Genomic DNA, 27,610 nt, shown 5'->3' on the forward strand with positions numbered 1-27,610 from the left:
ATTAAACAAAGTAGGTTTTTTTGTGTTGAACTTTTATTGATACTTGTCAGTTTTATGTCCTCAATTTTTAAAGATATCATCCAATAAATGACCACCATTCGAATTGATGCAAATTTGGGCTCTTTTTATTGCGTTGGTGGTGTTGGAAAGAATCTGCGGGATAATGTTTTCAATTTCATGCTGAATATTGTGCTTTAGTTGCTGTAACGTCTCTGGCTTATTCACATAAACCAATGACTTCAAATATCCCCAAAAGGAGAAAATCTATTTAGAGCGGTCAAATCGAGGGACCTGGCCGGCCATGGCAAATCACCAAAACGGAATATTACTCCGCCTGGAAAAGTGTCACGCAAAAGAGCTAATGTTTCGCGGGCTGTATGTGGGGTATACTTATTCATTTTTGCACACAATAAATTTCGTGAGTATCTTCTATTTAACTGACAAAACACTACTGGTATAAACAATAAGATGTCAAAATAAAGGTCAGTTCAAATAGGATGATGACTTTTGCGCCACCTGTTATTATCTAACAAAGTTACTTGACAAAGTAGCTTTTGTTGCTTTTCTCAGCACGTGGATTTGTGTAATAGTTGCTGAACCAAACGATTCAAATAAGCAAGACTATAATTTCGCGACGTCCAAACAAAAACCTACAGAGGAATTTGCACAATGGAAATTGTTTTCCATACACACATTTTGAAACATACGCTAGGCAACGAAAATTAATAGAGGCGCTCTTGCACAAAGGCAAGTTTTGATAATTAAACAAGCCCTTTCTACATTAGGATTATCATTATCATTCCAAAACTGCAGAGCAGAGAAAGAATGCAATAATTAATGATAAGAAGAAAAAAACACTGAGAAAGGGGATTAAAGAGAAATTAGGAGTAAAAACAACAAACGGAAACACCTGTATCCCCCCCCTCTGAACGTAACTTCCGGTTTGGTGTTAATGATGACCCTGTCTAATGCGATGGGTTGCTTGTTAAGGAATTTGAAGTCGCTGCTTTTTTTTTCTACTCCTTGTGGTACAATCGCGACATTCCGTGTGAAGTCGCCGTGTTACAGAAATCGTCCTTTTGTAGTTAAGCTTCCTGTGACAAGGTGCGTGATCACAGGCGGGTCGCAGTTATCGCATTATGGCTGCAGGAGTCTTGTACATCTCTCGCCTTGTCGTCATTAAATGTGGTCTGATATTGTCAGCGGAAGGTCAAGGGTAGACAATCATGCTATCTGTCTAGGCATCTGTTCTGCTGATGAGGTGTCACTAGCTACCAGTTTTACCAGGACTTGAATTATTATACATTTATTCAGTGTCATAACTAAATGTTGGACTTTATATGCATACTTAGTCACATAAAAACTTAAAATATCGAGTAATTACACTAGTAGGGCTCTTATATTGAAATTTTACTTTACATATTTTCACATATTAGTAGCAAAAATAAACAACTAACCAACTAATTAACTCTCTAGCCTTCTTAAACCCGAAGGTTTATGGCTGAAGCAACACAAGCCTTCCTATCCTGGGCAACATCAGTACAATCTTTTCCATCCTTACTGATTTCCTTTAGGTCCTTTATCCATCATCTACATCTTGGCTTTCCTACAGGTCTCTTACCATCAGGTTTCCCAACGAGAATCCTGTAAACTCTTCTTTCTTCTATACGTTTATCTGTGGTAGTAGTTCCTGATGGAAACGCTTGCTTAGGCTGGCAAAACTTTGGTGTAAAGGGTGTGTATGAAGCCCAGTAACCATTTCAATAAATCATTTTGTTCCAATCCTAGAAGATAGAGCAGTATTGTCCTCCCTGATGGCGTAATGGTAACGTTGTCGCCTTCTAATCAAGGAAACTCGGTTCGATACCCGGTGGAAGCACATAGTGGTTCAGATCCCATTTTATACTGTAGGTCATATCCCGATTAGCCTTTCTGTGCATAAAGCGGACTTAAAAACACACACAAATAAACAAACAAAACACAAATAAGCAAAAATATATCTTCCAAACTGTTCTGCATGCTCTTCGAAACATCTCAAAGCGTGCCAATGTAGTGACAGCGAGAACTTTGGCCGTGGTATTGCCTAAAGCACAATTCAACCCGCCAAATCCTCCTACTGTTACAACCCAAATCTGTTTAGTTGGAGGTAAACGGCGGAAGACGCAACAAGTGAACATTGTGTACAGTCGACGTTAATGTAAGAGACGATCCAAAACTCGGCGCTACTTGTACATTTTATCAATGAAACTGTATTTAGAAAAAAAGCAATAGATGAATGAATATGCCACATTTTTAATTTAAGTAGCAAATGGGTTGAAAGCATTGTGATGCCTGCTTCTGATTTCGTACTGTGCGCCTGCACACTAGAGCACGATGGGTGACCTTCGAACTGACACCTGGCGGGAAAAGTGGCAACTGTACTTCTCGGGAACCTTTCGATTCAGACACGTCTTCTAAAGAGTACATTGGCCCTTGTCTTGTGCCGCCAAAGTGGATTTATTGAAATCGTATGGGAACTGTACGAACATTCTGTATATACCGAAAAGCACATGTATGTGATTATGAACACTTGAGTCATCGTGCAGCAACCACTCAACAGTAGAATGCCACAGGCGAGAATTAGATTGCAATAGATTCGTACAGTAGAAAGCTAATTTTCTTTAATCTCCTAATGCCTCACTTGAAGTGTACTTTTTAAGAATGACACCAGCACTTAACCTAATTTAAGAGTCCTTTAAAATGTAAATAGGATATGGCTATTTTCAATTTGAGACTGTTCAACTATACGTTAATAGCGTAGCTCTTCATTTTTTTTAAATATTTTTTTTCGTATGATAATTTATCATGCAAGGACGTAACTCCTTGAAGAATTCAAGGATGGAATTTCTTCGTTTTTTATCGTCGTGCGTCTGTGTTCCGCCAGTGTTTGACTTGTAAAGACGAGGTTGGTTAATTATCGCATTTGTTTTTCAGAAGTGAAGACGGACTCATGATTGCTGAAGGAGTCTTGTGCGGTTACTCAAGCGTGTCTGTCACAACACTTGGGTATTCGTCTTTTTTTTTTTATTTCAGAGTATGAATTTCAAGTGCTTGATTTCGCGTACTGTGACGTCATCATTCTTAGAAAATGTGGTGGGGGAAGGGTTTTCCCATACGTGACTCAGACTTTTCGAATTTTCCTATGTCTGAAGCTTTATCTGTCATTAATTGTTAGTGATATCGTATCGGACCATTTATTCTTCGATAGTATACTAGTATTATTGCTTTGAGTGCTACCTAATTTTGTCGCATAGCCACACAACACCCTTAACGAATCCCCGTTCACCGTATCCCTGATTGACCAACCTTTATGCAGCCACCTTGACACACAGTCGTAATTGCAATTCTGTTGCGCGAGAACATATAATCATTTATTTGAAATACACATTTTAAGATCTCCAGATTGTGACTGTGGTTATTTTAACATTGATGCTCATCATATTATTTTGTAATGTCCTATTCTCGCTGAGAAACGAAAGACTTTATACAAAACGTTATCAACAATGATTGTGCCTTTTCCCATAAACTTGACCTCATTGTTGTACGCACCAGATATTCCAATTGTACTTGCATTTTTGAAACAAACTAATATTGTATTTGTTTTAAAAAATAATAATGAATAGGTGAATGTTGTTATATAAAAGCAAAATATTTGAGAGTGTAATATATGAGTTTTATGTGTGAAATTTATATCAAGAGTGTATCTTTATGTACTTAGAAATGTAAGCTGGACGTAAGCAGCCAGATATAAGCTGTTGAGTCCAAAACTGTTGGTGTTAATGATGATCTATTTATTCGAATCAAAGATTAATACACAAGCATTCACTACACTCAACTTACAGGTGTCAGATTCTGCATACTAATTCAAACTTCCTCCCCTGTCTGCCTCAGGGGCATTGGTCCAGCGGGGAGTGGTATTTGCAGGATAAGATATACTTGCCTGAATGTTAGTACACTTCCAACATAACAATTCTGGGTATACTATAGCTTTCGCCACGAAAACAGTCCAATCAAGATCTTGCCTCCTCCACACCCCTCGCCCTCCAGGGTTGCCACACTTCTAAGCTGCTCATTCGACAGTTCGCGCGTTTACCTATTTCGTTGGCTGAAATTGTTACGCATTGGCAACACTGTAGGTGGGTGGCGTGACCTTGACTGGACTGTTTTCGTGGATAGAGCTCTAGTGCGTGAAACGATGTTAAAATCTTGCACTAAAATTTTTGGATACATCCAGAGGCCAGCATAATCTGCATTTTACCTACCCACTGCCCGCTTGCCGCGAGGACAGGTATACCTGCTCGCCTGCCCACGGCAACGAGTCGACTTGCGTCTTTACCCGGGTTCTTCGTCTTCCAGGCGCTCTGCGCTTACAAGGTAACTGGGCATTCAACAAGACCCGGGCGCCTGCAAAACCTGCTGGAAGGAAACAGCCCTCCGGCAGCGTGTCGCTCCAGGTGTTTCATCACCACGTGGACAGCTTCAGCCAGTGTTGCCTACTTACGTAGCTCGTAAATCCTACGAGGTCCTAGGAGGAGCTCTCTCCTCCAAGGAGAATTTATATACTTAGCGATTTCAGTTCAGCGTAAGCAGTTTTTATCTTATTGCCAGGAAATGCACGCAGTATTACAGCTTCATTTATTTAAATGAATGATCGAGCAAACAAAAATCTCCTCACTGAAAACTAATTGCTTTTCATTGCATGGTGCCTTAACCAGGCACGCAGTGGCGCAACCAGAGGGGGTAGGGTGCATTGCTCACAACCTTGGACGGAAATTAAGTCTAGCGGAAGGGTCAGGGTGGGGGTCAAACATTAAAGTACAAGAAAAAACAGACTAGCAGAATTTAAGAGTAGCAGGGCTAAAGGGTACTCAAGATGGAATAAATTTTCATATTTTTCTTGCATTTTCCTTCCAGACGGCCAAGGGCACCTGCAGAGGGGGAATGGAGGGGTAATTGCAACCCCTTGATTTCAAATTTTATGAAAGTAGAAATATATTATAAAATATTATCTAGTCTCATCAAGTTCAATGCCGTAGCAAAGGGGTAGCGGGAGTCGGCCCTGAGCGCCGAACGATCTAAGTGAGAAAAGTTTTAAAACAGAGAATGCTATGGCGGTCCGTGATATTATTTGCTATTAATGTTGGTTTGTTACGAGTTGGATGAATTGATTATGTAATACGTCGCTCCATGTGAAAAGAAAATATTGTAGATGGAAATTTTACATGCCATATGTCTGTACATTCGGAATGCATTTATCATGCACTTTCTTTCTTTCAAAAACAGTTTGTCTGCTTGTTTTCCATTATTAGCTAATGTGAAATTGACGTGTTGAAAAAAAATATTTCTAATCCTCTGTTTCAACACAAATGCGCGTGAGAACCGACTTCTACCCCCTTTTTGCGTGATTTATGAGGATTATAATGCCTTTCATGCTACTTTATTACTATTATTGTGATTGTTCTTGTTGGCACGTTTATCCAAGTACTTGGCCCTACCCCCCAAACGAGGGTAACGGCAATGGCCCTGGCTGGCTACGGCCCTGGTGTTCGCAGTAGAACAGTGTGTTGTTCGACTCGCGACCTCAGCGTCGAACGTGACATGTTTCAGTCCTGTCCTATATCACTATATATACGTATATTGGTTGTTTACAACATATACTTATGGATCCTGTGCCACGGAAAACCTATTTCAATGTGTGTGTGTGTGGGGGGGGGGGGGGTAGAACATTCGTAAATCTCATTTCATTGGTGATGTGGCTTACGAAGCTTCGAGTTCCCTTTTTTAAGTAGTGAAAATCTATTGCAGTTGGCAACACTGCAGAACGGTGTGGGCCAGGTGCAGTTTCTACTCGAAGCAACTACGTCATGCAGAGGGAGGGGTCTGCAGTTGATGGAAAGAACGAACTGAGACCTACTAGGTATCGTAAGACTGCGGGTACCCGGCGGGTCTACAATGCCTGCCAGGAACGATCTGTGCAGGTGGGCATACAAGCTGCTCAAGCGAGGGTGTTGCGCAGGTTGCATGGCATTTCAGGAGCGATGTCTCGCGAACGGGTCTGCTCCAGGTCTTGTGCAGGCCTTTAGATACATCAGTCGCACGTAGGCTCTTTGTGAACACTCTGCCTAGTGCCAATACACAAGAAGTTGTATTAATAAAAGGTTTGGTGTTAGTGAAATGGTTGATCCTACTTTCTCTTTCCATTCCAGGTTGACAGCGAGCAGCGCTTCTAGTTTGTCCGAACTCTCTTTCTTGGCGTCGCGACGACCTGGGACCCATCCGGTGGCCCCCACCTCTGCCGGCGTGCACACGGCGGGGGTCGGGGGGCCAGAGATCCACCCGGTCTATAGGCTCAACCCCTACATGGAGCATCTGTACGGCTCCCTCCACTCTAGTCCTACTGCCTCCCTCAGGGGGCTCAGTCCACTCGACTCTCGAGGTGAGTACAATACTTTCTGAATTATATGCATTAATCATAATGTAAATAGGGTGTCCACAAATTTTCGCGACCATTTTTTGGAGAGTATTATATTGATTAATCATAATGTAAATACATATATAGGGTCGAAAAGATTCTCTCGGGCTATCGACCAGGTGAGTTGCGAAAAAGATTCCAAGCTTTCGAGAGCTAACGTTACTCTATCTTCAGGGTATAAGTGCAGTTCTGAACGTTCTGAATGCTACATCACATCCGTAGATTCGAGGACTTACGGATCAAGAAAGCGAAGAGACGTTCAGAACTGCACTTCTACCCTGAAGATAGAGTAACGTTAGCTCTCGAAAGCTTGGAATCATTTCCACAACTCACCTGGTCGATAGACCGAGAGAATCTTTTCGTCATTCGTCGCCAGGAAAGCGTCAAGTCTTACTATATAGGGTGTTCACAAATATCATGCGTGATTATAAACATGCGTGGAGACACTTGGTGGCAGTGTCTGTAAGGTAAGCATGAAATATTTGAGTTACCCTTTCTGGAGACACTAGTTTCAATGGCATACTGTAACGCCAATCCTGTTTAGTATTACTGGAGATATTTGTGGACATCCTGTATTTCATGAGGATACGTAAAGGGCCTCCCCGATGGCGTAGCGTAGCGGTAACGTCGTCGCCTTGTAATCAAGGTGACTCCGGTTCGATATCCGGTGGAGCCATGTGGCACAGTGGTTCGGATCCCACTTTAAACTGTAGATCCAGTCCCGATTAGCCTTTTCTGTGCATAAAGTGGACTTAAAACAACAATTCAATCAATCTATATATTTAAAAATGTATGTATGTATGTATGTGTGTTTGTTTGTTCCAGCATAACTCTCGAACGCCTGGAGCAATTTCAACCAAAATTTGAATAGCAACTTTTCAGTTGTAAGTGCTGCCACGCTGAAAAGCCAATATTTCTAGATGTTCCTTTTTTTGCCGGTGACTGTACAGGGTGTACCAAAAGTCCCATTACCCCCCTTTGAATTTCAGACAAACCTGCAAAATGTTATTTTAACAGCATGCGTATGATGAGAGGATGGTATACCATTAAATCAGACAATTGACCACCATTTACTCCAAAGAATCTGTGTGCACACCGCCATTTTCATGGCACAGTATTATTCTTTCCCAGGTGCGATGTGAAATCCTCCGTAACATGGCTGGCGTGAGGGAAGCAAACACACTGCGAACAGCTTCTTCAGGTTCCTCAGTTGTCTGATAACGATTTTGGGTGACTTTCTGTTTGATGTGCCCCCATAGCACATTATCACAATATGGCAAATCTGCACTTCGGGGTGGCCATTTCAGAGGTGCTGGTAAATTTGGCGATTTGTCTCTGAACACATCATTGAGGTATTCTCTTACATGTACCAGCACCTCTGAAACTTCCAGACCAGGACTTCCTTTCTTAGCCTTCTCTTTACAAAGCAGACATTTCAATTCTTCAACCTTATACTGAGGTTTTGGCAAAGAAAAAGCCGCACAAAGCAAGCGGAAGCTTCTTTTATAATCATTAGTTACATTAAGCAATATGTTTAGAAAGTAACACTGTGCCCCATTGTCTTGTTAGTTATATAAAGCATAATCTTTTTAGTGTAATTAAAATAGTAATTTCTTCATAAGCGCCCTTGTAAGATTCTAATTCATCTCCAACATCTGATCTACCTCTGGCTCGAATCCCTGTAGTGGGTTACCAAAACTGTACCATCTTTTTCCTGAAATATGGGTTTATTAACCATAGCTCTCTAAAAAGATTAATAGTTTCCACCAAAAAGAACAACCAAGAACTCAAAGCAGCGACATCTGATGGTACCAAGCTAATTATCACTTCCACAACAGAATTAAAATACCAATGAACAGGCACGAATCTAGAAATAAATTTCGGGGGGGGGGGGTTCGACTAAGTGTCTCAATAATAATAATGTAATTAGAATAATTACATTAAATAATATTAATTCAGTATGTAAATTAATATTGTATTGTTATTACATGAATAGCCAAAAAGATGATAAAAGAATTGAGATACAACAGCACGAATTCATTATCTCGCTTACGTGTAGCTAAGATCGCAAAAATGTGTATAAAGGTAACTGCCCTGGCAAGGAAATTAATGTCAGATAAATAATTGAATATTTATTGAATAGTAAAAAGGAGTTAGATCCAATTGTAATAGGCAAGAATAATTGTACTGTGATCACTTTTAATTGCCTATTACAATTGACGAAAAATAAAGTTCCTGATTAATATTTTATGCAGATTATCATAAGCAGTAGTGTCATAAATCTTTGGAACTGTTCTTGAAAGCCGTATGAGCCAAATTCCTTTCCTTCCAATAAGTTCAAAGGAAGTAGAGTCGAATTACTTTCGGAACATCTCCAGCGGACTGCGCGAGTCTGTCTAGCGAGCCTAGTGGGCGTGTAGAACCTGAGTAAGGGGCTTAGGGATAGGTTCTGGGTGGAGATGACGTCAGCGGCTCGTTTGGTTAATTGGCTGCTTCGAGAGTTGTGACTCGTTCCGAAGCTTCAAATGCATAACTGCCAAAGATGTTACGGAAATAATCTCCCTCTAAATAACCATGGATTATATTACAAATGCTGAACAGTTTGATTATTTTATTATGTATTTGTCTTTCGCGGAGGGGGGGGGGGGTCGGACCCCCCTAAATACGTCCTTGCCAATGTGCACTTGAAACGTACTGAACCAGAGTCTTCATAAGAACTCCTCTGTCTGGTGTCTCGTGAAGTGTGATATGCAGACGGCAGAAGCAAGATGGCTTATGTTACAAGACGATCGACCCTAGCACCGCAAAAGATAGAATTGTTACGGGCGACGGATAGAGAGTGTGTGTGAGAGGGGGGAACGAAGAAGGCTTTCACGATAACGTCACCTACCTGCCTACAAATCAACTGAAGGTTTTTGTGCTCGAGAAACACCCACCCACAGTGAGAACGCTCAGACCCGCTTGTCTGAGGCCCCTATTCCTTATCTATCCTGCCTATTCTCAGTGAAGGATGCGGGAACTTCTGGTAACCCAATCCTGCTTTGTGAGTTTCGAAGGGGACAAAAGATTCGAGCGATAAAACTGTGAAATTTCGGGCCAGATTCCCATGGCGTCTGTGGATGTTTCAATAGGCACCTGCTGTGGGATAAAAGGGACAGGCGTGCCTTAAACCAACCGAGATAAGGTGGAGCGTAATAAGACGGTGTGTGCTGGGACCCTTTTTCTTCTTTTTTTTTGCATCCATCGCCATCCTCCCCCATGGTTCTTTTAATGGGCCGTGGGTGGCAGGACATGCGAGGCTGAAAGATGATAGGATTCGCATTTTAATCGTTTCCGGCGCGGGATGGTTGTGAAGTGCTGATTTCGGCAAAGACAAGCCGCGACGTGGGGATGCCGATGGGAGACAATGTCATGTGGACGTGTGTGCCAGTGTGGGTGTGCCTGCGTGTCGAGTGTTGAGTGGGCTTTGCAATTAGCATGGAGATTGAGTGAGGCCTTCGACGTGCAGATGGCGTTCTTCAACCGGGAATAGGGATTTTTAGCCCGTCAAGTTTCACTTATGTACAGGGTGGGCCAAATATTGTTTGTTTTATTATTATTCGTAACATTTAAATTGATTTTATGAACATTCCATGGGTGGTTCTGCCCAGATATTAGTTAATTTAAACTTTATTTACTGCATATCTACCTTCACCCTGTATATATATGTACAGGGTGTCCTTAAATAATGTACACACACACACACACACTTTAACAGGAATTTCAAAATAAAGTGTCCATTGCATTTTGAAGCACTGTCATTGGAAGAGTTACATTCAAAGAAGAGTCCATCCTTTCAATGCAGATGATCTGGACCGGAGAGTGCAGTTTTGTGATTGTAGATGGCGTTCTTCAACTGGGAGTGGAGATTTTCAAGCTGCATGTATCACTCTGGTAAATGCAACCCAAGTAACTCACACTTAGTAGTAAATCGTAACCTCTGCAGAGAAGTGCACGCCTTGTGATCGAGAGTATCGTTATTTCACACACCTAAGCTGATCTTTTACACATCTACTGCGTGTTTATGGGGTTTCCTACACTTTAACTAGTTCATAATGATTCATCGATGCATAGTTGTGTTGGTATTATTGTCATTTTTTATAATCCTGTATTTTTTTTGCATTATTATTTCTCACGTATTATTTTTTCTTCTCTCACTTTCTCATTTTCGTATTCACAAGTAAGTAAGTGTTGGTTCTAAAAGCAGCCCAAGAGGATATGGGATTTTTAAAACTATTTTTACACCATTTCACAAGGGATATTCTCTCTCTCTCTCTCTCTCTCTCTCTCTCTCTCTCTCTACTTCATTGAAGAAAGATTGTGTGAAAACAAACTTTCGAACGAGTATCAGCAACCATTAAAATGTAATCCACTGTACCAAATGGCTACGAGAAGCAACTTTCTTGGACCGGCCAGGAGGAACTCCCCTTTGCAATTTTTTTTACTAGAGAATGTGGAGGGTACATAAAAGAAAAAAAAAGAAAAGAATTCGCAAATTTCGCTGCTTGCTGCTACTCCCCGAATGGAAGGGAAAACTTTCTTTTCGACCTCTTTTCTTAAGAGCTAGGGAGAAACGCCAGCAGCTCAATCGTCAGAAGAGAAATTGTTAAGCTTTTAAAAACTGCAGGCATGTTCATCCTTTACCGCACTTAACCCTCGTAACCAGGTTACATGCATTATTTTCACAGAATTCTAATAATGTCTAGGGTGTTATGTTAGGGAGCGATGTTAGCAATTGAGTATGACCCACACCCAACTTCACAAAATTTTCTCTCGACGCCATTCAATTTATAAGCACAGCTTGACGGGAAGATATATAAATAAAAAAGGTTTACTCTTGTGTACAACAGGGCTAGGAGAATAATTTGTCCACTAGTTTTTATAGTTTTATCAACGATTGTTCGAGAATTTCGTGTGCTGAATTGATCTTGAATTTAGGCTGAAATAAATAAAGGTTCTTGACGAAGATACCAAAATTATTGCGTTTCTTTATCTGTTGTTTCAGCAAAGCCATCTCTTGAGCGTTTGTGACATTGGAGTAGAAGAGCATATGTCCCATTCCTTTCTCATTGAGTTTATCTATGTGGGGCAGTCTGCCTGTTAATCCTCAACGCCCTCTACTTGAGAAATCCCGAATCACCAGGAGCAGCGGAAAGTGTTCGGATACCAAATAGGTTCTCCAGAAAAGATTTGTGACGTGTTTACAAAGTACTTCGTGAAAGTTTTATTAACCGCCCACACTCGTAGCGAATGTTTTCGTCCTGTCTTTTGACAGCAACTGCGCCCGCCAAAATGGCGTAGGTGAAGATGATTCGTCGCCTCGTCGTTCCACACAGCACCCGAACGCGAGGTGTGGTTTGATGCATGTTGCACTTACGCGTGTCACGTGCTCTGGCTGGGTGTCCGAATTTCAATCGCTTTTTTTTTTTGTATATCTTGTCGATTGCTGGTGACAGGATAAAACCTCCAGTAATGATTGAAGTTCTTGTTTCACGTACATAGCCTGTCAGGGGTCACTTATGTACAGGGTGGGACAAAAGTAGAGGAAAAGGTCTAAATATGGGTCCCCCTTTTTATGTTGTCATTTTCGGAGAATATAAATTAATATATCAAGTACCTGCCTTTAAAATGCATATCTATGAAATATATACTTAAATGTAATAGTATGCTAAAGTATAGAAGGTTCCATTTTTTAAAAAATAAAGCTATTTCCAAAAAGGTAAAATAATGTATTTCAAAATTGTGGTCTAAATATGGGCTACTAGTGGTAATATCACGAAAAGCAATTAGAATACATAAATAATTCATTTATCGCTAAAACATTATAAAATTCATATTTATGAATAATCTGTTGTTTTGAAAATCATGCGGAAAATTAAGAAAAACATCCAAATATTTGTTGAAAATGTGATCTCAACATTAGATCTCATGTCACAGCCCATATTTAGACGAACACGCTATTTTTCATCTTCAATTTATTTTCGCTCTCTGTGGTACATATTTCACAAACAAATCATGGTATTATAAAAGCCCACATTTGTTTTATGCACCTCTAATATCATAACCTATACAGAGCAGGTGAGAATTCAGAAAACGTTGAGTTAAAACATACCTGCAAAAGGTTTCGTAGGTCGCAATTCTATAACAGCGTCCAAGGCCAAAACTAACCGCCACTTTCTCTTGCGAATTGGCGCCGCAACCTTTGTCCTTGACAGATATCTAACCAGTTCCTATAGCCTCCACCAGGCCTCAGCACCCCCCGGTAGCGCTGATAACTCCAAAACCCATATTTAGATCCTCGAGGGATAATGGTAATAAATAATGTTTTGTTTTATTATTATTCGTAACATTTAAATTGATATTATGAACATTTCATTGATGGTTCTTCTCAGATATTGATATTTAGTTCATTTAAACTTTATTTACTGTATACCTACTTTTGGCCCACCCTGTATGTATACAGGGTGTCCCAAAATAATGCGCGAACACACACACATGTTAACAGAATTTTTAAAATAAAAGTGTCCATTGCGTTTTAAAGGACTGGCATTGGAAGAATTACATTCAGAGAAGGGTCCATGCTCTCAGTGTAGATGATCTGGACCGCAGCGCAGAGTGCAGTTTTTTGAGTGCAGATGGCGTTCTTTAACCAGGAGTGGAGATTTTCGAGCTGGAAGTATTGCTCTGCTAAAAATGAAACCTAAGTAACTCACACTAAATAGTAAATCGTAACCTGTGTAGCGAAATACACGTCTTGTAATCGAGAGCATCGTGATTTCACGCACCTAAGCTGATCTTTTACACATATATTGCATATTTATACAGTTCCCTACATTTTAGCTAGGTCATAATGATTGGATGATGCATAGTTAGAGAATGAGTAAGCTAAACATATAAGATAGTTTACGGTATGGTCATCAGATTTAGGCATTGAAAGAGAGAAAATTATTCATGTCTGTAGATTATTTTAAATTTCTAAAATTAACTGAATGCTAATAAACACTGACTTTATAATCATTCAAAGAGTGTGTACATTTTATTGGGACATCCTATATGCATTTTTTCAGTGCCGATGGCGAAACAAGTGAAATGTGATAATCAAATATGGGCTGTAAGAACACTAGTACCTTCTTCGCCTTTGGCATTCCAATATTCCTTATGCTTCGAAGTAGAGAACATTTTGGGGGAGGGGAGACTTCTACGAAAATGTTAGTTTGATATTCCAAAATAGTGGCTCAAATGTACAACCGCGCCGGAGTGATACACTGCAGAGACGTGTCGAAGTGACAAGGCCACCAAGAGGGTGCGAGACATCCGTAAGCTGAAGTAGTGCCTCATTCCTGTCAACCCCTGCCAACTAAGGATTCCAAATTGAAGGGTTGCCAACTCGCTGAGTTTCTTCCCAAGAAACACGACAAATTCGCTACAACTTTTGATAAAGTTAATAAAATAAACTAAAACTGTATCTGAGACTTTATGTAAATATATAAACAAAACTGTTTAGTATTTTCAAATAGTTTTGACTAATGTTAATATCTCTTGTTGCTTGGAACAAATAAAAGTGCTGGAGGGCTCAATTAAAAATATAATTGATTTAGGTCTAAATGAATCACTGAATGATGTCGCCACTCTCACAACAAACTAGTAATACTCTTCTTTCCGATAAATAAAAGTTAATAGGAATTAATAATTGCGAAGTTTCCCGAAATTACGAACAGCCTGAAAGACCATGCAACAAACTAAAGCTGAGAACAATAAAATGAAATAGAACATTAACAAATACGGTTATCCTTGCAAAAAATAAATAACTTTTAGATTAGATAAGCGAGCAAATTAGGGAGCTACGGGGGTTGACACCCTCACAACCAGAATCTAACGGGCATGAAATCATTTCAAAAAGCGTACTATATTAATATAAAAACATTAAATTGTAAATACAACACTGGGCGCCAATAATGTTATTAATAAATTATCTGAAATTAATAGTCTCCGAACGTTATTAATAATAACTATTCAGAGAGTGTAATTTTGCGTAGGCTATGTTTCCCAACCAATCCTTATCATACGAAGTATGTATACACTTTTTAAGAGAATAGGACGGTTGTTGGGCCTCCTTGATGACGTAGTCGTAACGTCGTTGCCTTGTAGTCGGGAGGTCTCGGGTTCGATACCCTGGTGGAGGCACATGGCACAGTAGTTCGGATCCAACTTTAAACTGTAGGTCCAGTCCAGATTAACCTTCCTGTGCATAAAGTGAACTTGAAACAACAATTCAATTCAATAGGACGGTTGTCCAGTCGGTAGGGTGTTTGGCTGCCACGCCGGAGAACCGGGTTCGATTCCCGGGTTAGTGACTTCAGGTGTGAACTTATCCAGTTATGTCCCTGCCTGAGGCGGCTCTGTGATTCGCCCAACCTCTAAAAAATGCGTAACTGGACGATAAAGGCCTTCGGAGCATGGTGATGATCACATCACATCCACAAATGACCGCGATTGCGAATATGTGGGGGCCTTGCCTCTACATCCCCCACCGATGTTGCAATATGCAGCGGGGGCTCCCCGATGGCGTAGTGGTAACGTCGTCGCATTGTAATCAAGGGGTCCCAGGTTCGATATATGGTGGAGGCACATATTGGGTGGGTTTCCACTTTGAATTGTAGGTCCTTAAAACATCAAATCAAAATAAAAAATATGCAGAGCTAGCTTTGCCTTAAATATTATATCGTAGAAAGATATTTACCTGTGATCAAGAAATATATTTACGATTTAAAAATAACATAAAAAACTAAACCAAATTATTGTTAATCAAAAATTAAACAGATATAGCCAATAATAAATAAAAATAAAATATATAAAGTACTGCACAATTATATACATAAAAAATTATAACCAAAGAAGGAAGTTGTTACACTGAAAATTATAAACAAATTTGGTTACTCATACTGTAGACATAATTATAGATGTTTTTGGTCGTTGATAGTTGTACACACTGTTTCACAACCTCGTGTTCTTTTCTCTAATTTTAACTCTCGTTTTTTTCGTCTCCCTTCATCTTTCTACTTCTTGCCTGTAATGTGGCCTGTCTTCAGGCTGCCGAAGATTTCTGCTGGGGGAAAGAGAGCAAAAAGAAATATACTGAAAGAAGTAATGTCAAAGAACGCTTTCCACGTCCCACACCGCTCGGCCGACCCTCTCCATCATTCTCCAGGGTTGCCAGGGTGCGCTAAATTATGGTGTTGGAGATACTTTTTTGTACCTTATCTTGTATGCTCATATGTAAGGTTCGAAACTTGGTCAAGGCATGGATGTGTCATTGTGTTTGTCCCACCATTCATCCTCATCGCCGCGATTAACTGAAAAGCGGCGTAAAATTACCGAAATAGCAGGAACGAAAGGGCAAGTACATTTTATGAACAGATTGACCCGTTGAGGCTGGATCTGCAGTTGAAAGTAAGATTCGAATCTCTTAAATTACTCCTGCTGGGAATCGAACCCGGTTCCTTGATTACTAGACGATCGTTATTCATTGAATTATACCGGGGTGACTCACTAAACACGGCTCGAAATGCACCGGAGCGGACCGGAACGGCGTTCCGGATCGTGAAGGTCTGAAACCTACCCGCTCCGTCTCGTCGTAATCGGGGACCAAAACCGACAACAGCATGAACGAAATTAAAGCGTTCCGTTTCGTCACATTTCGAACCCTGCCGCTAAGTGTACAAAACGTATCAAAGTCGATTCTTTTTTTTACTGTGATGATTAGGAAGGAGATTTTAAGGTGCATCACCTTTCCAGAAATATAGCAGTTTTTATACAGATCGTTTGAGATATGTATTTTATCACATGGAATCAAGTAAAATAAACACACTTTGTTGCACCTTTTCGTGAGATTAGCACATTTACACCCTTTCTACCCCCTCATTGATGCTTCAGCATCTTTTGCCTTTCTTTTCTTTCATCCTTTGTCAAAAAATTGGTCAGAAAAATAAATGATTTTCACTCTTCTTGAGCAGCTACATAAAATCCTATAGTCTCATTTTGTAGACCAGAACGAGAGCTATAAAATGGTATAATATAATCATTGCAGCCCCAAATAGTTCCCAAGATAATGTAGCAAAACCAGCGAAAGAAAACACAAACTTAACAAAACCTATTCGGCAGAACCACCGTTCTCTCTGCGGTCCGCGCGCATTATATATATGAAGGCTCAGAAAAAAAGAGCATTGAATAAAGGCATTTTATCAACATCTTTTTTGCACCTTTCTGAAAACATTTTCATAACTTTTTCCCTTTCCAGACCATAATTTTACACCTTAAAATCCGTTCCGTAGTGATGTTGTATTAATGTTGTAGTAAACATGAAATATCTTTTACTGCACTGCAGTGGGCTATCGAGTTTGAGCTCCCTTCGAAATACCCTAGAACCAAAACATTATCATGTTCATAATTACTTTTTAATTCACTGTTCTTATGTTTGTATTATACTTTTGAGGTCGAGGCTTGTGAGTCCTAGAGACAGAAAATTCACACTGAAAAATGAACTCCTTACCGAAATAAAATCGCAGTACGTATGTCACTGCTGTGCTGATTTCCACGCTGGCGTCCCGGGTTCGATTCACGGCATTTCTGATCGCAGGTGGGATTTTCTTCCGATGATGTTCCTTTAGTACATCCATCCAGCCTTTGGTGTGGTAAAGGCGGCCGGAGCGTGGTGCTGATCATCCTCCTCTATGTCCAAGATCGAGAATGTGCTGCCACGCCCCTAGGTGCTTTTCGCAATGACTTTTACCTTTCTGCTACAGTGGCGGCGATTGGGTTCCAAAACTAGGGGGCAAGGTGCAAATCGTGCGGGGGGGGGGCAAAGACAGTTTACTTTCCCTTGGTATATAAGGTTTAGCATAGTGCGGGGGCAACTGCCCCACTTCGCTCCCTCTAATCGCCGCCACTGCTGCTATATGGAAGTCAAGGTAAGGCACAAGTGCATTACGCCTTGATTATAATTATGATTATAATTTGAGCTGTTTCGTCATTAATTTACAGTTCGAACACACTTATTTCAACTAAAAGTTGAACTCTCGGATTAACCAATTCAAAGTTGCACTGAAGATGTCGTTGGAGATTTTGTCTGACTGAACTAACACTTGATGAAAATCCACCACCTTTCGAAAAACATCTATGGTACACTTAATTCTGAAAAATTACATCCATTTACCGTTTCTTCGAAATTATTTGCTCATATGGTTTGCTTTCGCGGTTCTTAAGATATCTGTTACAGATAAGAGACTTACAACATCACAAAAGTATTACATATATTCAGATGGAGATTCAATTGAATGTAGAATATTTTTTTTTAGGATTTGGAACAGTTTGGAATGGTTCTTGCTAGCATTGGCTAAAAGTCAAACGGGATTTAATACAGTAAATTAATATAATCTCGACTCAGACTAAATGTTGATACCACAATGGTATATACACCCATAAGTTTTATAATGGGTTCGTTATGCGTTTATTTATAAATCAGTGCTATGGTGGAGCAGAGGCAAAAGAGCCTGCGCAGACCCGCGTCTCCTGTGTATCGCGCATGGAGGGGAGGTGTATAGTGGAGCATGCCCCAAGTTGAACCGATGTAGGGGAAGGTGAGCGAAGACTTTTGGCCGAAGGTTCTTTTCTTTGTTGTCACACTATATATATTCCCATAATTTCATGTATGAGATGTTTTCTTTTAGAAAAGTAAACCGCCATCATACCCTCTTCCGTCGGCTACATCACCATTCAATCAGTTTGGCTGTAAACCCTAGTTTACGTTAGCGTCGTGAGGATCATTGGCGAGCTACTTGAAAATAAGAAATATCGGCCTCGAAAGCCTGAAAACAGCGACGATGGACCATTCACCGTCCAGTGAAAAGTTGACTGGCAAGCCTTGGCATACATAGGCTAGTTGTGACATGGACTTAAGTTTTAGTGGAAAATACTACCAGAATTTATCAACCAATGCTACGTAGCATTCCCACATCTTTTCAAATGTACTTGCTACCTGATCCCATTTAAGTAGTTAGCAGAAAATCATTATGAAACAAACTGATATTGTTGGTTTAAAGATAGCGATCTTGATTCATAGATGCCAGTACAAATCATATGAATACTATTAGAATGAAAAACACAAGCAATTGGAAGATTTGTATACTCATATAGACAAGTTAACATTAATTATTTACTGTATATAATAAAATGTTCTCATCTTGGCACTTTGGAATATTCCAGATGTTAAATATAAAAACAAAATAGCAACTCTTGCCTTAAAATATGATGAATAGGGTAATACATTTTTATCACATTTTACCACCATCAAAAGAAGAACAATTAACTTTTCATTTGAGTTGAGTGTGAAAGTTCTCTCAGCATCAGGCATTCTTCCAAAATAAATATCGTATCGTTAAACAGCGTTATTATAAATCCATCGGCACGGCGACCTGAAGTTAAATTCTTATTTACAAAGTCTTTGGTCGAATAGAGTAAGACCAAACGTTCATTTGTTTCTTTATGTAGGCAATCTCTGCACACGAGAGTGCCAGTCCTAATTTGGAACGAAATATGTATTAATAAAAAATCCTCATCCCTCCTACTGAAGACATTGAATAACCCAGGGGGAAAAAGTTTTTGATTGATTGATTAAATTACACTCTGTCCAGGGAATGTCTGGAGCAATGCCGCTCATAACAGTACAGAAGGGGGAGAAAGCGAGTGGGCGGAGCAAAGAAGTACTTGCTGCTCCTAACAGTTGGTAGCTGCAGGCGAATTTTTCTCTTCGTACACGTTCATTGGTCGAGCCCTCTCGAGTCACTACTTGCGCAGAGACAATCACAAACATACAGGGACGACACAGCACGTGTCCCACAGAGGATTACACTGTCTGCGAGTCCAGACCAGTGTTGCCACATGAAGGGAAATTTCCCTTGGGAAGTTCGGACCGAAATTTTAGCCAACAGGGAAAAGGGAATTTCGATGAAAAATACCACAATTGCAGGGAAATTTTAAGGTCATTTGACCACATTATTACAGTTTATGTTAATCTCTAATTTCATATCCACATTTTTGTTATTTATTTATTTTGCTATTCCTACTTGTTTCTGCTCCTTTAAGTTTATTGTGCATTGCTTTTATGCATCTTTGTATAAATAATAACGATGATGTCATGAGGATTAACGATTAAATGGATTCCTGACCAGGATTCAAACCTTGGACATCTGATCAGGAAGTGATGAAACTGAAATGTGAAAGAAATTTAAAATATTTTTTATTCAAACGAATAACGAATTCAAAGGTGGTATACTTAAGTACGTACTACTACTGCTTCCACCACCACCACTAATAATGCTGCTGCTACTACTACTATTAATTATTATTATTATTATTATATAATTTATTTAGGTGAAGGGAAAAATTGGTGCTAAAAGGGAAATTTTGCCCCTTGGAAAGGGAAATTGTGCCTCCATATTGTGGCAACACTGGTCCAGACGCCAGAACCTAGCTAGTCTGCAAAATGCAGTCCAGAGTATACTTACTACGTGGATGGGAGGTTGACATTTGAGTGCCCTCAGGAAGGGATACACCAGGTAACAATTCTCCTCAAGCGACAATGAAACTTAGCATTCCTTATAGAACTGCCTCTGAATTCGGGCCATTTATATGCACAGTTTCTAGGTTCCAAACTCATTAATAATAATTATGAAGTGATTACACGTCTTCAGATTTGTTGAAATATGACATTGTTGTGTGCTCGTGCCCCCCCCCCCACCCTTTCCTGCGGTTCAGAGATTAGCGTGACGTGTCACGAATCCAGAGAACTCAGGTTGGGCATAGATGTATTATTGTGTTGGTCCAATCATCAATTTCGTTATGATTAACGCAAGCGATGCACACAAGAAAAGTAAAGTGTTCCCCTGTGCTTTGCATCACGCCATGAAGGCGTATAGGGGGTGTGGAATCACGGCCTCCCACACTTTCTTGATCACGGCTAAAGGTGGGTGGTGATGTGATCAGCCCCACGTCCCTGGCCGCCTTTACCCCCCAGAGTTTCCTCCAGGCACCCACTTTATACGACGCTGGGTGTGCGCCGGAGCCGCTTGAACAGGTGGAAAAAATCCCGGTTCTCCCCCGCCGGGATCGAACCCGGGTCTATCGCATGGTAGTCAGACGCCCTAACGACTGAGCTCCCACTTAGGGGTTTTCTTTTATTATATTATATGTATAAAAATAAAGGTAATAAAATTGAGTGGTTAGTTGCTACGATGCCAGGGGTCCCGGGTTCATATCTCGATCTGGGCTGGGGTGGTCTTTGTGACTGTTCCTTCATTAATTTCATATCATCATTCATCCTCATCTTCGTTCCGTACAAGAGATGCACAAGCGATGGAAAATAATCAGAAAATAAATAAATAGTGTGCACATTGTAAACATCTTAAAAATTGTTACAATTTTTCGTGCATGTAATAAATCTAGCATTAATTGCAGTTTCCCTTACAAAGGATGTAGCATAACCAAATTCTGCAACACCTCCGCACAAAAAGATGGTGTCATTTTTACAGTTGCTCAGTGACGGAAACACTAAATACCCCTCCCTTTGACGACCATACTTCAAACTTCAATTCGACACTTACACGTATGTTTGTGTTACGACGCTAGGGGTTCTGTGTTCGAATCCCGTCATGGGCCTGCGTGCTCTTTACGAATGTGTCCTCAATCAATTTCATCACGTCATCACTCATCCCCAGGATGCGAAATCACTGCAGATTGGTGGGGGGAAGGAGCCGGCACACACACACACACACACCTATTATATTTTGTGTGCGTGTGTCATTATATGTATATTAAATTAAATATGTGTCAATTATTAAATAAGCAAATTATATTATAAAATATACAATATAATCTAATCTACTACTAATGATATGAACAATGATTTGCTTGACTAAGGAGGGAAGGGAAAAATTTAAGATACTTTAAGATGATTTCCTATATAAAATTCACATCTAAATGATATTACATGTTTTATTAATATATTTATATAATTTGCGGTAGCTGACGAAAGGCGATAAGAAATGGAGAAGAATAACAAGTCCGACTAATTTCTGTGTTCTGGGAGATGAGATGAGGCTCTTTGTTGTCCGTTCTTTGTGTATATTTTCGATATTATTCCAGTAAAGCATATTCGACTCCCAAAGTAATTGTTTATGTTTGTTGTTCTAACAAGAACTCCCCCCGAAAAAGTTTGGTGGGGGGAGGGGGGTTCAGGACAAGATCATTGGGGGATTTCGCACCATGCTCAACCCCATCTTCGCGATTAGCTAAAAGTGGCAGAAAAGCGAAGTAAGACAAACCAAATCAATCAATCAATCGACACGTATGTATTGAAATGTACTACTTCAATGTACCATGTCAAACTAGTGTTATTTCCCCCACAAACAAGTGATTTTTCGCATCTGGCTACACTGCCTCCTCTTCGAGCTGTGGACTAATTCTGCGTCGGAACCCCTGGCAACCACCCAACGACAACAGCTTTACGGACGACGCTACACAGGTGTTGAGATACTGCCTTGTTCTGGTGTTCATCCGCAATCGAAATACCATATAAATGATTGCGACCGCAGACCTCACGGCTGTAGCTCCCCAAGCCCCCTTGTCGTAAAGTATGAGCATCCTATTTTAGTCTTACGATACATTCCATTTTTATTCACGCATCTGCACATGTTTACTGAACGGGATTTCTGTATAATGTAGTGTTTGATATTCTGCTTATAGTCAGGGTTCTACGTTTATGGCCATTGTGGTATTTGAAAAATTTCCAGTGGAAGATATTCCAGTAACTACTTCTCTTTTGTTTGTTTTTGTTTTAAGTCCACTTATGGAGAGATAGGCTGATCGGGACTGGACGTACATTTTACAGTGGGACCCGAATCACTATGTTCCAGTTTCGATTAGCCTTTCTATAGGTAAATTGAATTTTATCAATTAACAAATAAAATCAATCAACACACCAGGAGCGTATATTCTAAGGCTAGCTAGGCTATCTGCGAAGCCTGAAGCCTACAGAATAAAATACAGAAGTAAAATCGATTAGAAACTGTGAATAAAACTAATTTCAATAAGAAGACAATGGCGATTCTGAAATTTCATCCTGAATTATTAGGAGTTGGCAACCTGAATTCTCACGAGTTGGCAACCTGAATTCTTACGAGTTGGCAACCTGAATTCTTAGGAGTTGGCAACCTTGATTCTCACGAGTTGGCAACCTGAATTCTTAGGAGTTGGCAACCTGAATTCTTACGAGTTGGCAACTTGAACAGGGGATTTACGCGATCCTAGTCTCCTCCCTTCCTCCATGGCCTAGGGCCATGAGTTATAGTGAGATAATCCAGGTCTTTGGCTCAGCATACGCCACTGGAACACACAGACACACTCACACACAAACATATTATATGTAGCAAAGAATTCGAAACTGTGAAGTCGCATGTAGACGCAATTTGATACTCAAAGTATCCCATCTAGGTGCCAAATTTTTGTGTGTGTGTGAGTGCGCGCGCACACAAACACACGTACACATGTATGAAATACTGACTGTAATTTGCATAAAGGTAAAGGTGCCCTGTGCTATGCTATAGCACTTAGGGATGTGTGGAGGTACGGCCGCATACATTCTAGATATCGGCCATAGGAAGGGTGATGTGGTGAGTCAGGACCACGCCCCTGCCATCTTTGCTCCCCACGGTGATGGTTGAGCCTGAGAGCTTTATGGAGCGGCATTGTCTGAAAACTTACCACTTGAAATCACCCACCTCTAATCCGAACCCAGGTCTCCTGTGTGGCAGCCGGACCCCATACCCACAAGACCACCTTGAGCATCCAAACAGAATTCTATAAAAATTTGATATGTGTAAGTAGAAGCACTGCCAATTGGGGAGTACTTAAAGAACTAGGTCTAAACAGAGAGACAGTACAAGCCTGGATGAGAGTTTTAAAGCATTGGCTTCAGCTGGCAAGGGAGGGTAACACGACACAGAAGGGTCATTGTCTGATAATGCAAGTAAGAGAAGAAAATACACGGAATTGGGCGAGGGATATATAAAAAAAAAACATGTTGTACTCTATTGGGATGGGGTGGGTGTAGGAAACGGGAGGTAGGGTAGATACATCAGTAGAAAACCAAATCAGAGAGAGATTGCTGGACATAGACAGACAAGAAATACTAGCCGACTGCCAGACAAAGACTTCACTAAGGAACCAACTGAAATCAAGGGAATGGGGAAAAGCAAGATACATAAATTTAGTAGGTAAAAAAGAAAGGGGAGGGTTAGCATGGTTCAGACTGGGGGGTTGGAAACAAGTAAAAATGAAGAATGAAGCAGGGGAAACGATATGCTCTTTGTGCGGGGAGGGAGAGGCGGACGAGCATCTGCTATCTGCCTGCCCCTCTACGCGTGATTTGCGAGACAAGTGGGTTAAGAACGTAACAGGGAGGGAAATAATGGAAGTGGTAGAAGATAGAAGAGGAATCATAAGTGAGATAGTGCAACGAGTGGGGAGATATTTGTGGGAAGTGAGAGAACGTCGAGGAAAGGCGATAGCGGATACCGATAAGAGCGAAGAAACCGCACAAAGTGACCTTAGCTTATAATACATGGACTGTGGAACCAGCATTGTGTAATATATATATGTTTGTTTGTTTTTGTTTCATATTTTCAAACATGTGTCAACAGAATACCCAATGTGAATCAACATGTGGTGCGTACAGCCAACGGCTCGCACATAGAAGTTGAAATATATATATACACACGTAGGTGAAATACTGGGATATTGCTATCGAATTTTTCCCCTTACGAATGTTTTGAGAATTGTAAGAACACCAAATGTCTTGCACACATCCACCACGCCGAAGAAGATCTTCTTGACAGGGTGTCATTCTTGGAAATGTTCCCTCAGATAATTGAGTTTTGTCGGGGCGTTTATGAGTCAATCATTATCCCCGCGGAGGAAGGCCCACTTCCGCTCTGGGAAGACATACGATCCTCGGGGTTGAATGTCTTGGCCCGAAGAGCGCCACCAGCGGAAAACGAATCCTGACAATGTGTCAAGCGGTGTTGTCACATGCGCTCCCTTTCGCCTCTTCCGAAAAGATCTGACTGGGGCGAGCGTGTGACCAAACGTCACAGATAGACACTGGTTTTACGTATTCTTGCTTTACAATTTGCAAGTTCGTTCGACAAAATCTATTTTAAATTACACTTCATGCACAATTAATTTGGTACTGGCTCATTTGCTACACAAGCGATGTTGAGCTGTCCCAGCTGTCTAGGGGGTGATGGCCTGAGGAGGACACAATGCCATGTCATGTAGCGGCGAACTAAATTGTTATAATAAATTATTCAATTATGTTTAATACATATAAGGGTTGGCACATACAGAAGGTATTAGACTTGGGATGAAGAGAACCCCCTCCACCCCTTCCCCTTTATGGTTTCTATTTTTTTTGGTATTTGGTATATATTCCTCCCGATGATATAAGAGCAGTCGCTTGGCTTCCTCCCTACTTTACTGGAATTTTTCCAAATACCACCCTGAACATAAGCACCCAATATTTGAGTGGAGACATTCCATACAGCTTACATGCCACGGATACATGGTTACGTATCTGTAATGTAACTGGAATATTGTATCATCACTAGACCTCGGATTTTTTGGGTTCTAAAAAGTGTGCTTTAGGTTCCTAAAATAGGCTCTAAAATCCCAAAATAGGCTCTAAAAATCCTAAAATAGGTTCTAAAAATCCCAAAATAGGTTTTAAAAATCCCAAAATAGGTTCTAAAAATCTTAAAATAGGTTCTAAAAATCCTAACATAATTTCTAAAAATCCTAAAATGGGTTCTAATAATCTCAAAATAGGTTTTAAAATCCCAAAATAGGTTCTAAAAATCCTAAAATAGGTTCTAAAAATCCCAAAATAGGTTTCAAAAATCCCAAAATAGGTTCTAAAAATCTTAAAATTGGTTGTAAAAATCCTAAAATAGGTTCTAAAAATCCTAAAATAGGTTTCAAAAATCCCAAAATAGGTTCTAAAAATCTTAAAATAGGTTCTAAAAATCCTAACATAATTTCTAAAAATCCTAAAATAGGTTCTAATATTCCCAAAATAGGGTTTAAAAATCCCAAAATAGGTTCTAAAAATCCTAAAATAGGTTCTAAAATCCTAAAATAGGTTCTAAAAATCCTAAAATAGGTTTCAAAAATCCCAAAATAGGTTCTAAAAATCCCAAAATAGGTTCTAAAAATCCTAAAATAGGTTCTAAAAATCCTAAAATAGGTTCTAAAAATCCCAAAATAAGTTCTAAAAATCCTTAAATAGGTTCTAAAAATCCTAAAATAGGTTCTAAAAATCCTAAAATAGGCTCTAAAAATCCCAAAATAGGTTCTAAAAATCCTAAAATAGGTACTAAAAATCTTAAATTAGGCGCGATAAATCCTGAAGTAGGTTTGAAAAGAAACTTTAAATGCTTCAAAATTCCTGAAAATACTGATTTGGTACATTTTCAAAAACAAAATTTCAAAAGAACCGTAAGAAATTTTAATAGCTCCACGTAACAACCAAATATTAATTTTCTAACGAAATTTTCATTTGCAAACATCATTTTCAAAATTATCCACAAATTATTGTAATCCTATATTTGTGTTAGCAAAAGTTACTTTCATCTGAAGAATGAATTAAGTATCCTTGAATTCCTGAAATTGACCGTGAATTATTGGCTCCGGGAATTCTGCGTGAATTTTTCTGCATAGACGTGAAAAATGGAACTTTTATTAATCCAAATCTCATTGAATTTATGCATATTTATAAATCATAACATTCCTGGAATATTGCTGAGATGTTGTGTGAAGAATGAAGTTTTGCTAGAATCAGGGCAAAGTGAATATTTACATAGCTGATGTGTTCTCTAATTTATACCAAAGATCAATAAGATCAGTGGCGTGTAATATACACCAGAACAGGAGCTGCTTTGACCAGGAGCGACGATTGGGTTCCAAAAGAAACTGAAGGGGGGGGGGGCAAGGTGCCAAAACTTGTGGGGGGTCAAGGACAGTTTTACTTTTCCTTGGTAGATAAAGTTAAGCATAATGCAGGGGTAAAAGTTGCAAAAATTGGAAGGTAACGGCCCTCAATGCCCCCCCCCCACCCCTAATCGCAGCCACTGGCTCTGACCGGTACTAACTATGTTGTACACTATGCTCCAAATGACCTACTCTTTCAAACTAACTTTTGGACACGCTATACTTTCGAATTTCGCATATTTTCACCTAAGTCCAATTATTCATACCGTGTATGGTGTCAAATTACTTTTCTAACACCTAGTGAGGTGAGGTAATGGGACACGTTTTTGTGCGGTTTGCGTGGCTCATCCTGGAAACAAATGCAGCAGGAGACGTGCCACGTGACATATGCCACGTGCAGTGTGTCACGTCGATTAGAATAAACATTTACAGTTCTTTTTCAGAGTTATTTCAGAACCGCCAAAGGGATTAAACAATTAAACTCCTCCTTCATTTTCATTTTTACATTTCGTGGTTGTTTCCTCTCAACTTTATTCAACTGTTCAGTTTTATTTCTTTCATTTATTGCACTTTACTGTGCGCTCCTTCGTTCTTATTCCTGTTAGCTTAATTCCTTTCGAATTTATTGCATTGGTGAATTTTGTTTTCAAGTCTATTCTGTTTTATGGTAAGTCAGTTCGCCCATATTTCTGTTAACTGTGTTTCTCTCGCTCTTGTTTTCGATCGCTGAGTTTATTTCATTTTTATTCGGAGTTGAGTTTCGTTTTTGCGTTTCTTTCGTTTTCGGTGCTTATTTTCTTTCGCTCTTATTTCTGTTTGCTGATTTTCTTTCGCTTTAATTCTGGGTTGAGTTTAGTTTTCACATTTCTTTCGTTTTTCGTGCTTATTTTCTCTCGCTCGTATTCTGAGTTGTTTCGTTTTCGCGTTTATTACGTTTTCGGTGCTTATTTTATTTCGCTCTTA

At 39.9% G+C, this 27,610-nt stretch overlaps 1 protein-coding gene across 3 annotated transcripts in view; it reads left to right on the top strand.

Annotated features, from left to right (window-relative positions):
* Nucleotides 1–27,610, top strand: part of ci (transcriptional activator cubitus interruptus) — a 554,770-nt gene that overhangs the window by 477,833 nt on the left and 49,327 nt on the right. For all 3 annotated transcript variants that reach the window (XM_083110883.1, XM_083110882.1, XM_083110885.1), the window contains one exon: nucleotides 6,246–6,475. In XM_083110883.1, the coding sequence (XP_082967009.1) occupies nucleotides 6,246–6,475 (230 nt within the window). The remainder of the gene's footprint in view (nucleotides 1–6,245; nucleotides 6,476–27,610) is intronic.

Source organism: Lepisma saccharinum, chromosome 24, assembly GCF_977018435.1.
Source record: "Lepisma saccharinum chromosome 24, izLepSacc3.1, whole genome shotgun sequence".
NCBI classification, from domain to species: domain Eukaryota; kingdom Metazoa; phylum Arthropoda; class Insecta; order Zygentoma; family Lepismatidae; genus Lepisma; species Lepisma saccharinum.